The sequence below is a fragment of the Moschus berezovskii genome, chromosome 26 (assembly GCF_049115385.1).
Source record: "Moschus berezovskii isolate FMDL1 chromosome 26, NW_MosBer_1.0, whole genome shotgun sequence".
NCBI lineage: Eukaryota > Metazoa > Chordata > Mammalia > Artiodactyla > Moschidae > Moschus > Moschus berezovskii.
The window spans coordinates 10,640,207-10,654,460 of record NC_142485.1 but is presented as its reverse complement, the minus strand read 5'-3'; the positions used below and the strand labels follow the sequence as shown (position 1 = coordinate 10,654,460).

Below are 14,254 nucleotides of genomic sequence, written 5' to 3'. Positions count from 1 at the left end.
CACAGTGTATATGTTAGTAGGTACATTCAAAAAGTTTTCTAAGATTACTGTACTAATTTGTATTCCCACCAGAAACATACAAGAATTACATTTCATATCAATGCTTACATTTGTTTTTGTTGTAATGATTATTTCATTTTAGTCATTTTGGTGGACCAGTAGATGTTGTACATTTTTGTTTTAATTTTTATATTCATGGTTGTTAACGATTTTTAGCACAAGTTTATATGTTTATTTGCTATTTATATAGTTTTGGTAAATGCCTGTTTGAAAACTTGGTCCATTTTCTAATTAAGTGGCCATGTGTCTCTTTTATTGTATGTAGATCTTACTAATAGATTCTAGATATGAGGCCTTTATTGGATTACAATAGTCACAAATATCTTCCTCACTGGAGTTTGCATCATTGGACTTTTGTAGATACCCATTTGAGATCAGAAATTTACTTTTTTCCCAATTTGCTGGGATTTTCATAATAAATATCTTACCAGGAAAGTTGGATTTTATCTAAAGCTTCATTTTGTATAAATTGATCATATAGTTTTTTCCATTTTCTATTGATGTTGTGAATTAAGCTTACTGATTTTCCAGTGTTGAACAGACTTATATTCCTGGAATACATCCTATTTTGTCATGATGCATTATCCTTTTTACATTTTTGTAGATTGATTTGCCATCATTTTGTTTAGAAATTTTGCATTCAAATTCATAAATATTTGCCTGTCATTTTCACTTTAATGAAGCTTCATTAAGCTTCATCTCTGGTATCAGAGATGTGCTGGAGTTATAAAATAAATTGGGCTATATTATCCCTTTATTCTTTGAGTTAGTGTAGTTATGATTTTTTTTCCTTTTAATATTTCTTAAAACTTAGAAGTGGAGTGATTTGGATAATTAGCTCAAGATGGTAGAACAGAAGGATGTGATCTCACCTCCTTCTTAAAAAAACACCCAGATCACAATTAACTATTGACAATCATTGTCAAAAAATTCTGTGTGTGTTCAGTCACTCAGTCATGTCAGACTCTTTGTGACCTTACGGACTGTAGCCTGGCAGGCCCCTCTATTCAAGGAATTTTCCCAGCAAGAATATTGGAGTGGGTTGACATTTCCTCCCCCAGGGGATCTTCCCAACCTAGGGATCAAATCCCCATCTCCTGTAGCTCCTGCATTGGCAGGCAGATTCAGCCACCTGGAAACTCCTCCCCAAACTCTGGAACCTATCAAAAAAAGATCCCCTACATCCAAAGAAAAAAAGAAACCACATCAAGACAGTAGGAGTGGCGCAATCATGACAAAATTAAATCTTATACCAGCTAGTTGGGTGACCCACAAACTGGAAAACAATAGTACCACAGAAGTTATACCACAGGAGTGAAATTCCTGAGTCCCATATCAGGCTTCCCAGCTTTGGGGGGTCTGGCAATGGAAAGAAAAGTCCCCAGAGAATCTGGCTTTGAAGGCCAGTGGGGTTTGATCCCAGGACTTCCACAGGACTGAGGGAAACAGAAACTCCACTATCGGAGGGTGTACACAAAGTCTCATTTGCACCAGGATCCAGGGGAAAAAGCAGTGAACCCATAAAACACTGAGCCAGACCTAGCTGCTGGTATTGGAGGGTCTCCTGCAGAGGTGGGGCAGCTGTGGCTCACTGTGGGAACAAAGACACTGGCAGCAGCAGTTTGGGGAAGAATCTATCAAGCAGCCTGTGGTCTCCAGTGCTGGGTTGCTTTGGTTCAAACAACCAACAGGGTGGGGACATAGCCCCACCTATCAGCAGACAAGTGGCTTAAACTCTCCCTGAGCACAGCCCTACCTACAACAGGGACAAGACCAAGCTACAACCACCACTGAGCAGGAATCAGTTCCTCTCACCAAGAACCCTGTTCTAGCATCTTAGTCTCATTCATGAGAGGGCAGAAAGCCAAAGCAACAACTACAACCCTGAGCCTGCAGAATGGAAACTGCGATCACAGAAAGTTAAGTCAAAATTGGCGGAGGAATGGATCCCAGATGAAGGAACAATATGAAACTGCAGAAAAACGGCAAAGTGAAGAGAAGCTAGCCAACTCCCAGAAAAAGAATTCAGAATAATGATAGTGAAGATGATTAAGATCTCAGAAAAAGAATGAAGGCAAGGATTGAGAAGATGCAAAAAATATTTAACAAAGACGCAGAGGAACTAAAGAACAAACAAACAGATATGAACAAACAACAACTGAAATAATTCAAAAAAATACTAAAGGAATAAATAGCAGAACAAATGAGGCAGAATAACAGATAAGTAACCTGGAAGACAGAATGGTGGAAATTACTGCTATAGAACAAAACAAAGAAAAAATAATGAAAATAAATGAAGATTTTTAAAGAGATCTCTGGGACAGCATTAAAGGCACCAATATTCATATTACATACATCCCTGATATTTGAAGAGATAACAGCTGAAAACTTCCCTCACATTAGAAAGGAAATAGGCACCCAAGTACAGGATGTGTAGAGAGTCTCAGGCAGGACAAACCCAAGGAGAAACATACCAAGATACATAGTAATCAAATGGATGAAAACTAATGACTAAGAAAAAAATATTAAAAGCAACAAGGTAAAAAATGATAATATACAAGGGAATTCCCATAAGGTCATCAGCTGATTTCTCAGCAGAAACTCTGCAGGCCTGATGGAGTGGCATGATATATTTAAAGTGATCAAAGGGAAGAACCTGTGCTGTGCCATGCCAAGTTGCTTCCATCATGTCCAATTTTTTATGACCCCATGGACTGTAGCCCACCAGGCTCCTCTGTCTGAAGGATTCTCTAGGCAAGAATATTGGAGTGGGTTACTGGAGAATCTATGACCAAGAATATTCATACCAGCAAAACTCTCATTCAGATTTGATGGAAGAATCAAAAGCTGTACAGACAAGCAAAATCTAAATAAGAGAATTCAGCATCACCAGATTAGCTTTGCAACAAACACTGAAGAAACTTCTCTAGGCAGGAAAGAGACGAGCAACTTAAAACAACTTTCTTATACATATAGGCTGCTTTCTAGAAGTAGAGTGATTTGGATTTAGGATTTTCTTTGTGAGACAGATATTTATTGTTGTTGCTTTCTTGCTTTGTTTTGATTTTTACTTATACAGCTCCTTTCTTTACAAATATTTGTATACTCTTTTTATATTTATTAGGAAAAATTCTGTTTCTGATGGAAATGGTCCACTTCTTCTAAGATGTTGGTTTTATTGGCCAGAGTTGTTCAAAGACCCTTCTCCCATATCATCCTTTTAAGTTGTGTAGAACTTGTAAAGCCTTCCTCTCAACATCCCAGAACTTGGAAGGGGAGGGTGTGAGAATCATGAGCTATTGGAGAGAGTGGACCCAGGGGTCCTCTCTTGAGATGGGAGTGAGTCCCAGGGCTTTGGGAATCTGAGGGCATGATGGAATGTTTGGGATGGAACAACCTTCCAGGTTTGAAAGAGACCAACTTTCCTGTTTCCTACTAGAGGATTATGGAGGTAGAAGGACTGAAGCTGAGCAGGACCCTGTGGGACCCTCCTGGACACAAAAGTCTTTCCGTGTCTCCCATTTCTTATTTAAAGGAAAAAGGCTTTCAGCTTCCTCGACCTTCCATGAGTTCCAAAGGGCATATTCAAACAGTTGCTAACCAGGGAAGTGAGGGAAGGCAGGAAGAAACAATAGTGCAGCAAGGGGCCTGGTGCTGGCCTCTCCTCGGGAGATGTGCCTAGTAGTTTGTACATATCTTTGAGTTCTTCAGCAGGAACTAGGGCCCCTTCCACCCAGACGGAGGCGGTCACTTCAGGCTGACCACAGGCAAGTGGACCCACACTGATTGGAAAGGCTGATGACTGAGATGGGGGGACACGGCCCCGTTATCTCACCACCAACCAGTCAGAGGGAAGTTCCACACCTTGCAGCCCTTGCCCCAAATTTTACCTATAAAAATGCTTCCCCTAAAAGTATCAGTGAGCTTGGGGTTTTTGAACATTAGCTGAAGGTTCTCCTTGGCCCTTACAATAAACCTTTCTCTGCTCCAAACTCTTAAGTTTCTACTCTGAGTCGAACATGTGAACTTGGGTTCGAGAACAGAATCAATAGACACAAGCCTGCATATTTTCACTCACAGGATTTACTTGGCTTTGTGAAACTGAAAGCTTTAGGTCATCACAAAAGGAAAAAGAGAAGATTTTTTTTCTTCGTTCTTGAATCATGCCAGTTTCTTGCTAATATCTTTTCTCCAAGCTGTGTTTTGTTTTGTTTTTTGTTTAGTCACTGCTGTAAAAGAAATACAGAAAAATAGAAACGCTACATTTTATAAGTTGTTAATAAAAGCTTTCTAATTTCACTTCACAACTACATGCATATCAATTAAATAGTATGCGAAGAAAATTTATACTGTCACAGTTTACGTCTGTGCGCCATACATTTTGCAAACCCAAGTTTTTTTCTTTTAATTTTTCCCCCCATATCATCTGTGATAGCCACATTAAAAGGCAATGGTATAAAATAGTGTTAATATATGTCTCATTTACACAAGTTTAACATGGGTCGAAGAAAATCATGAGCAATACAACATGTGAAGAGGGAACAATAATCACTATTATTAATAACGATTATTTTCTCTATTTTATATACAGAGGAACAGAACTTCCTCTGTGCTTCCTCTCTGTCCTCTGTGCTTCTCTGACAGGTGTCCCACATACATATCTTCAAAACAAACTCCTTTTTTACTTACTTCATCACTCCAAAACCAAACTGGTTCTCACCTGCTATACAGTATGTCAATAGTAAAAGGCCTTATTATCCATTGTGTCGGACTGTTTAAGTCTTTGCAGATCTCTTTTATTCTAAACCAAATACCTTCAGCCAGTCAGCACTTCAACCAAGTCTACTCCTGTTAGGTCTCTCAACACTTTGCTATTCTTTCCGTCTTATTCAGTCCTGCCCGCTTCACAATTTTACTGTTCATTTTGTTTCACTAGTCTCCATTCTGACTAAATCTGACTGCATACCTAATTTATCCCAGTGAAACTGGCAGACCATATCATGCTAAATCCTCCTTTACCACTTCAAAAATACTTTAACTACATTCCTATTGAGATAAATGAGAAAATGTAACCTTTGTATCATGGCATATCAGACACCTGTCTTGGCTCATGATTACCTATGCAGATCTTTTCTTTCATCACCCGTAAACTGTAAAGTAAATTTTTTAAATATTTTAAGAGCACACATTTAGGAACAGAGAGCTCTGGGTTAACTATGTAGCCTTGCTGTCTTCCTGCTCTAGAAGCAATGAACATCACTTAAGCACTGTTTCTTAGACTCTACATCCAAACTGTCAACTCACTCTAATGGTTCACATTCAAAATGTATTTCTAAGACCATCTTTACTATCCCTGGTTTGAGGTAACATCCTTTTTCTCTGAATCAGTCCTGAGGGTTTTTTTTTTCTTTCTGATAGATAATTCATGTGCTTGAAATGCTCCTACCCAGGTCCATGCATTGATAGCCCTGCCAGCTCGATGCCTGGGTGAGAGAGAGGTGGTTTACAGCTGCAGTGGAGCTGTGAATCTACCTGTGGGAAGCTCTGTCTTTACCTGTGGGAAAGCCTGAATACCTGGCTTCTCTTTTTGCTGAGATAAGGGCAGTTGGATTTATGATGGACTGTTTACAATTTAAAATAAGGAACTTTGTGCCAGAGATGTCTCTCTGGCTCCCAGTGTATGCCTGTATCCTCTCTTGTTGCCCTGCATCCAAGTAAAAGCCTTCTGTGAGTTGACTCAGGTGACTCCTTTCAAACATCTAAACTGCATAATTATTTGTACCTCCCATCATCGCTGACACATCATTTGCTCAACAGGGCCTACTCAGTCGGCCATATTTAAAATTGCTCCCCAGTTCCTCCTTCTCTCATCTTTTCCATATAATGAATTACCTTTCAGCACACTTTACAGTCAACTTATAAAATATGTTTATGGAATGAAAGTGTCAAATTCTGGAGGCAAGTCCTTAATATGACCATAAAGTACTGCTGGCAGGAGAAGGCTGTGAGAAACAGGGAAAAAATGCAAATGAAAGCATGAGATTGAAGCTATGACTTAAGAGTTGGAAAAAAAAAAATCCAGGAGATGGAGAGCTCAGTGTATCACTCTAGGAGAAAATGAGTAAAGTTGTGTGGAGGTGAAAAGTGCAGGTGAAGGCACTCAGCATGATGACGAAACTACAACTGTAGGACATGAGAAGAAGACAGCCAAGGGCCAAAATCTCCACCTAAGCTGTTGGCTTTTAATATCTTGCTGAGAGAAGAGGTAGAGGCCACTCTAGGCAGAAATAAGACTACATTGAGGCTACGAGTTGTAAATATTTTCTTTGGTGGCAGAAAAGGAAATAGAGATCCACTGACTTTATTCTCCATCATGGTCACATATGGCAGGTAAGTAAAGAGATGAACTTGGGATCTCATTCTTAGATGAGTTTCTGATTTTTTTCTTTTACTCCTAGTGATGACTAATATGTGAAATATCATATATCACAATTTCTTTACACATTTGATTTAGGAATATGAACAGTGTATACAGAAGCCTTCTTTATCTCATCTTACTGTAAAGAATTATTCTTCTGCTTTGGAGGGTGAGTGTATTTTAGCGTTTGCCTGGCATCTATTAGGTCCTCAATAAATGTAAATACCATTCCCATCCCCAGTCTTATATCAGAAAATATGTGGCAAAACTGTGGAGTTCTTAAGAGTTTCAGGACTTTTCTGGTGGCTCAGAGGGTAAATAATCCACCTGTAATGCAGGAGACCTGGGCTCGATCCCTGGGTAGGGAATACCCTGGAAAGGGGAATGGCTACCCCCTCCAATATTCTTGCCTGGAGATTTCCAAGGACAGAGGAGCCTGGTAGGCTACAGTCAATGGGGTCGCAAAGAGTCAGACACAACTGAGTGACTAACACTTTCACTTTTAAGAGTTTCAACCCTGGAGTCTGATTATCTTAAACTCAAACTCAAAAACTTACTACCATTCTATATAGTGTATATAGTATACATTCTATACCATTCTATACATTCTTTATATCTGTTTTCTTATTTCTAAAATAAGTAGACCAATAACCAGGGAGTTAATGAGGAAGAAATACAAGTGTTGGGAGACAATGTGTGCAAAACTTTCATTTAGACAATTTGTTAACACAGATTAGTATCTTAAATACACCAAACAAATACATGATTGCTCATAAATATTTAAGAATGCATTTAAGATCTCTTTAAAGTCATTTCTTTTTACAAAAATTGTGGCTAATGAATCTGGATAATGTGAGTTAACATGAAATATTTCTATAGAAGTATAAAGTAATATCAACACCAAATGCTTTGTTTTAGTCTTTCTTTTAGTATATGATAGTAACGACTAGATATCAAAATGAGGAGATAATTGGAAACAATAAATGGAAATAATATATTTCCTATACTGAAGTACTGTTAAAATATTTTAAAAAATATTTAATGAATTATATCATTTTGTCAATAATTTGATTATTTAACTTCACCTTTACCTGTAAGACTGACTGCTGTTACTACTGATTTCAGATGGAGATCTGTATGAAAGAAATAGAATTGTTTTAAGGTTAGGAAACACTGTATCTTAAGTAAACTCAAGAAAACAAAAACAGCTAGACTTTTACTAATTACTCAGTCAATATGTACCAATATCCACTTTTCTTCCTATATCCCATTCAGGGAGCATATATCCTACAAATATTAACTAGACTTACTATGATCATTTTACATTATATACAAAGTATTATACACATGAAAGTAGTACCATATATTGTAATTATACCTCATTTTAAAAAAGTAATTAAATTCTGTTCTAAAAAAAGGAAAAACTGAGCAAGTACCTTAACTCTAATTTCAGAAACACATGAACAATATTAATTTCATGTAACATAGGCCATGTCCTTCATATGTGCTTTCCCTCACTCTGTGTGATCTTATATTTTCTCACCTTCCCCATATTCTATGCTGCCTCATCTTTATTCATCATCATTCAGTTTAGTTCAGCCGCTCAGTCGTGTCCGAATCTTTGCGACCCCATGGACTGCAGCACGGCTAACCTTTCCATCATCATTTCCAATTCATCGTCACTGGCCCCATATATTCTATGCTGACCCATCTCTATTTATTGTCTCCGGCCCCATTTTCTGTGCTGACCCATCTCTATTCATCATTCAGTTCAGGTCAGTTCAGTTCAGTCACTCAACCATGTACAACTCTTTGCAACACCATGAACTGCAGCACGCCTGTCCTCCCTCTGTCCATCAACAATTCCCGGGGATTACCCAAACTCATGTCCACTGACTTGGTGATGCCATTGTCCCCTTCTCCTCCAGCCCCAAATCTTTCCCAGCATCAGGGTCTATTCAAATGAGTCAGCTCTTCGCATTAGGTGGCCAAAGTAATGGCATTTCAGCTTCAACATCTGTCCTTCCGATAAACACCCAGGACTGATCTCCTTTAGGATGGACTGGTTGGATCTCCTTGCAGTCCAAGGGACTCTCAAGAGTCTTCTCCAACACCACAGTTCAAAAGCATCAATTCTTCGGTGCTCAGCTTTCTTCACAGTCCAACTCTCACATCCATACATGACTACTGGAAAAACCATAGCCTTGACTAGATGGACTTTGAGCTTTAAGCCAACTTTTTCACTCTCCTCTTTCACTCTCATCAAGAGGCTCTTTAGTTCTTCTTCACTTTCTGCCATAACGGTGGTGCCATCTGCATATCTGAGGTTATTGATATCTCTCCCAGCAATCTTGATTCCAGCTTGTGCTTCTTCCAGCCCAGTGTTTCTCATAATGTACTCTGCATATAACTTAAATAAGCAGGGAGACAATAGAGAACCCTGATGTACTCCTATTCCTATTTGGAACCAGTCTGTTGTTCCATGTCCAGTTCTAACTGTTGCTTCCTGACCTGCGTACAGGTTTCTCAAAAGGCAGGTCAGGTGGTCTCGTATTCCCATCTCTTGAATAATTTTCCACAGTTTATTGTGATCCATACAGTCAAAGGCTTTGGCATAGTCAATAAACGAGAAATAGATGTTTTTCTGGAACTCTTTTTCCTTCCAGCCTATTCTAGCTTCTTGGCACCACCAGATGTCAAGACAAGGAAAATGGGGTTGCTTAGGAAGTAGACAGAACCGTCTAAAGCAATTATAGCCAACATGGCTTTCTACTAGAAAGATACTGAGGATTTACTGAGTAAATTCAGTTGTTCCTGGGCCTATATGGACATGAAGGATACCCATGTGCCTAAGGTTTGAAAAAAAATCTGGTATATTTCTAAACATTTGGTAGAATTATAAGCATTACAAGTGACTTATAAGCCACCATTTGGTGGCTCAAATGGTAAAGAATCTGCCTGCAGTGCAGGAGTGAAAGTGAAAGTCGCTCAGTCATGTCCGACTCTTTGAGAGAGTTCATGGAATTTTCCAGGCCAGAGTACTGGAGTAGGTGGCCTTTTCCTTCTCCAGGGGATCTTCCCAACCCAGCGATCAAACCCAGGTCTCCAGCATTGCAGGCGGATTCTTTATCAGCTGAGCCACAAGGGATGCCCTTGGTGCTGGAGATGCCTGTTCAGTTCCTTGGGTTGGGAAGATACCCTGGAGTAGGGCATGGCAAATCACTCCAGTATTCCTGCCAGGAGAATCCCCAGGGACAGAGGAGCCTGGTAGGCTATAATCCATGGGTTCACAAAGAGTCGGATACGACTGAGAGACTAACACTTTCACTTTTAAGAGTTTCAACCCTGGAGTCTGATTATCTTAAACTCAAACTCAAAATCAAAAACTTACTCCACTCTATACACGTGGAGAATTACCTACATTCTTTATATCTGTTTTCTTATTTCTAAAATAAGGAGACCAATAACCAGGGAGTTAATGAGGAAGAAATACAAGTGTTTGGAGACAATATGTATAAAACTCTCATTTAGACAATTTGTTATCACAGGTTAGTGTCTTAAATACACCAAACAAATACATGATTGCTCATAAATATTTTTAAAATACATTTAAAATCTCTTTAAAGTCATTTCTTTTTACAAAAATTGTGGCTAATGAATCTGGATAATGTGAGTTAACATGAAATGTATCTATAGAAGTATAAAGTAATATCAACTCCAAATGCTTTGTTTTAGTCTTTTAGTATATGATAATAACAACTAGATATCAAAATGATGAGATAATTGGAAACAATAAATGGAAAAATATATTTCCTATATTGAAGTACTGTTAAAATATTTTTAAAAATATTTAATGCATTATATAATTTTGTCAATAATTTGATTATTTTACTTCACCTTTACCTGTAAGATTGACTGTTGTTACTACTGCTGATTTCTGATGGAGATCTGTATGAAAGAAATATAATTGTTTTAAAGTTAGGAAAAACTGTAATCTTAAATAAACTCAAGAAAACAAAAACAGCTAGACTTTTACTAATTACTCAGTTAATATGTACTAATATCCACTTTTCTTCCTATATCTCATTCAGGTAACTTACATCCTACTGGGGTATATTTACCAATGGTAGCCTAACTTTTAAGTATGTTAATGTTCAAGCAGGTTTTAGAAAAGGCAGAGGCTCCAGAGATCAAATTGCCAACATCTGCTGGATCATGGAGAAAGCAAGAGAGTTTCAGAAAAACATCTATTTCCGCTTCATTGACTATGCCAAAGCCTTTGACTGTGTCGATCACAATAAACTGTGGAACATTCTGAAAGAGATGGGAATCCCAGACCACCTGACCTGCCTCTTGAGAAACCTATATGCAGGTCAGGAAGCAACAGTTAGAACTGGACATGGAACAACAGACTGGTTCCAAATAGGAAAAGGTGTACGTCAAGGTTGTATATTGTCACCTTGCTTATTTAACTTCTATGCAGAATACATCATGAGGAACGCTGGGCTGGAAGAAGCACAAGCTGGAATCAAGATTGCTGGGAGAAATATCAATAACCTCAGATATGCAGATGACACTACCCTTATGGCAGAAAGTGAAGAGGAACTCAAAATCCTCTTGATGAAAGTGAAAGAGGAGAGTGAAAAGGTTGGCTTGAAGCTCAACATTCAGAAAACAAAGATCATGGCATCTGGTCCCATCACTTCATGGGAAATAGATGGAAAAACAGTGGAAACAGTGTCAGACTTTGTTTTTTTGGGCTCCAAAATCACTGCAGATGCAGATTGCAGCCACAAAATTAAAATACGCTTGCTCCTTGGAAGGAAAGTTATGACCAACCTTGATAGTATATTAAAAAGCAGAGACATTACTTTGCCAACCAAGGTCCGTCTAGTCAAGGCTATGGTTTTTCCCGTGGTCATGTATGGATGTGAGAGTTGGACTGTGAAGAAAGCTGATCGCCGAAGAATCGATGCTTTTGAACTGTGGTGTTGGAGAAGACTCTTGAGAGTCCCTTATACTGCAAGGAGATCCAACCAGTCCATTCTAAAGGAGGTCAATCCTGGATGTTCATTGGAGGGACTGATGCTAAAGCTGAAACTGCAATACTTTGGCCACCTCATGCGACGAGTTGACTCACTGGAAAAGACTGTGATGCTGGGAAAGGTTGGGGGAGGGAGGAGAAGGGGACGACGGAGAATGAGATGGCTGGATGGCATCACCGACTCTGTGGACATGAGTTTGAGTGTAGTCCGGGAGTTGGTGATGGACAGGGAGGCCTGGTGTGCTGTAATTCATGGGGTCGCGGAGAGTCAGACATGACTGAGCGACTGAACTGAACTGAACTGAAACTTATTTCTGTGAGTGATTTAAAGAATTATCTAAATTCTTTTTTTTTTTTAAATATATACAGCTTCCCAGTTTCCCTAGCTTCATTTGTTGAAGAGCCTGTATTTTCTCCATTGTATATTCTTGCTTCTTTTGTTGTAGATTACTTGACCATAGGTGCATGGGTTTATTTCAAGGCTTTCTATCCTGTTCCACTGATCTGTATTTCTATTTTTGTGCCAGTACCATACTGTTTTGCTGACTATAGCTTTGTAGTATAATCTGAAGTCAAGGGGGCTGATTTCTCCAGCTCCATTTTCTTTTTCAAGATTGCTTTGGCTATTTGGGGTCTTTTGTGTCTCCATCAAATTTTAAGGTTTTCTTGTTCTAGCTCTGTGAAAAATGCCACAGAAAATTTGATAGAGATTTCACAGAACCTATAGATTGTCTTAGGTAGTATGTTCATTTTGACAGTATTGACTTTTCAAATTCATAAACATGGTATGTCTTTACATCTCTTTCTGTTTTCTTCAATTTCTTTCATCAGCATCTTATAGTTTAAGGAGTATAGGTCATTTGTCTCCTTAGAAAGGTTTATTCTTAGGTATTTTATTTTTGTGATGTGATAGTAAAGGAAATTGTTTCTTGAGTTTTTCTTTCTCATCTTTCTTTGTTAGTATATATAAATGCAAGAGATTTCTCAATTTTGCAACTTTAACAAATTAATTGATGAGCTCTAGTAGTTTTCTGGTAGCATCTTTAATATCTATGTAGAGTATCAGGTCATCTGCAAATAGTGACAGTTTAACTTCTTGCTTTCCAATTAGGATTCCCTTTATTTCTTTTTCTTCTCTGATTGCCGTAGCTAGAACTTCCAAAACTGTTGAGTAAAAGTGGTGACAGAGGACAACCTTGTCTTCTTCCTGATTTTAGAGGAAAGCCTTTCAGCTTTTAACCATTGAGTATGATGTTAGCTGTAGGTTTTTCATATGTGGCCTTTATCATTTTGAGATATGTTCCCTCTATCCCCACTTTCTGGAGAGTTTTTATCATAAATGGTGTTGAGTTTGTCAAAAGCTTTTGTGGCATATATTGAGATGATCATATGGCTTTTATTCTTCACGTTGTTAATGTGGTACAACGCACTGATTGATTTGCAGATATTTTTCCTTGTAGCACTATTTACAACAGCAAAGATATAGATGCAACCTAAATATTCATGGGGTCGCAAAGAATCGGACACGACTGAGCGACTGAACTGAACTGAACTGAAATATCTATCAACAGAAGAATGGATAAAGAAAATGTGGAACATATATACAATGGAATATTTTGCTCAGCCATCAAAAAGAAATAAAATAATTTGAAGCATTTTGGATGGACCTAGAGATTGTCATCTTACGTGAAGTAAGTCAGACAGAGAAGGAAAAGTATTGTATGACATCCTTTAAGTTCAGTATCTAAATGAACTTATTTACAAACAGAAAGAGACTTACAGATGTAGAGAGTGAACTTATGGCTTCCAGGGGGGAAGGATGAGGGGAAAACCTAGACATGGAGTTTGGGATGGATATGTACACACTGCTATATTTAAAATGGATGACCAACTAGGTCCTACTGTATAGCACATTGAGCTCTGCTCAATGTTATGTGGCAGCCCGGATGGGAGGGGAGTTTGGGGGAGAATAGACAAATGCATATGTATGGCCGAGTCCCTTTGCTGTCTAGCTGAAACTATTACAACATTGTTAATCTGCTATACTCCAACATAAAACAAAAAGTTAAAAACGAAATATGTTAAGCTTTTTAAAAATTCCAAACTTAAGTCCATCTGTTACTTTTCTCTGTGTTATCTACATGGAAGACAGGATGAAATATTAAAATATCTGTGATAATGCTTCTCCAAAGTTAAAGACAACTCACATATGAATTCTTAAATTATCAAGCCTTTAATTATATTACTTCTATCAGATTATGTGACCAGTTGTCTCACTTCTGTTAATGAACTCCTTAAGGAGGCCTCTCTTTTAGTTATGTCTCTTCACACTGTGTGGTATTCACACAGCCCCCATTCTCCCTTCGACTCCTACACACACGCAATTCTTGCTGAAGAGTAATATTATGGTGTAAAATTTCCTTGTAATGGCTACAGTTATTTGGCTATAGATGGTAAAAATCAGGTTTGAACATCTAACTTGGTATTATAAATTCTGAATGGACACTTGCACAGCTATTTCTCTCTGTCTCTTGATGTCTCGTAACTAACAGATACTGGTTTTGAGATATTATTAAGATTTTTTACTTGAAAATGAAACTAGAATGGTTGAGAGAGGTACTCTGGGCCATGTGTAAGCAGAGCAGTTATTTTGGTGAGAATGCTGCTGCTGCTAAATCGCTTCAGTCGTGTCCGACTCTGTGTGACCCCATAGATGGCAGCCCACCAGGCTT

General features: G+C 38.3%; 1 protein-coding gene across 1 annotated transcript in view; it reads right to left on the bottom strand.

Moving 5' to 3' along the window:
• Nucleotides 1-5,989: 5,989 nt before the first annotated feature.
• The window catches only part of LOC129549236 (A disintegrin and metallopeptidase domain 3-like), a 133,486-nt gene continuing 125,221 nt past the window's right edge, over nt 5,990-14,254 (bottom strand). The window contains exons 20-22 of the mRNA XM_088832665.1: nt 10,382-10,426; nt 7,570-7,611; nt 5,990-6,062 (exon numbers count right to left, since the gene is read on the bottom strand). Coding sequence (XP_088688791.1) covers nt 5,990-6,062; nt 7,570-7,611; nt 10,382-10,426 — 160 coding nt within the window. The remainder of the gene's footprint in view (nt 6,063-7,569; nt 7,612-10,381; nt 10,427-14,254) is intronic.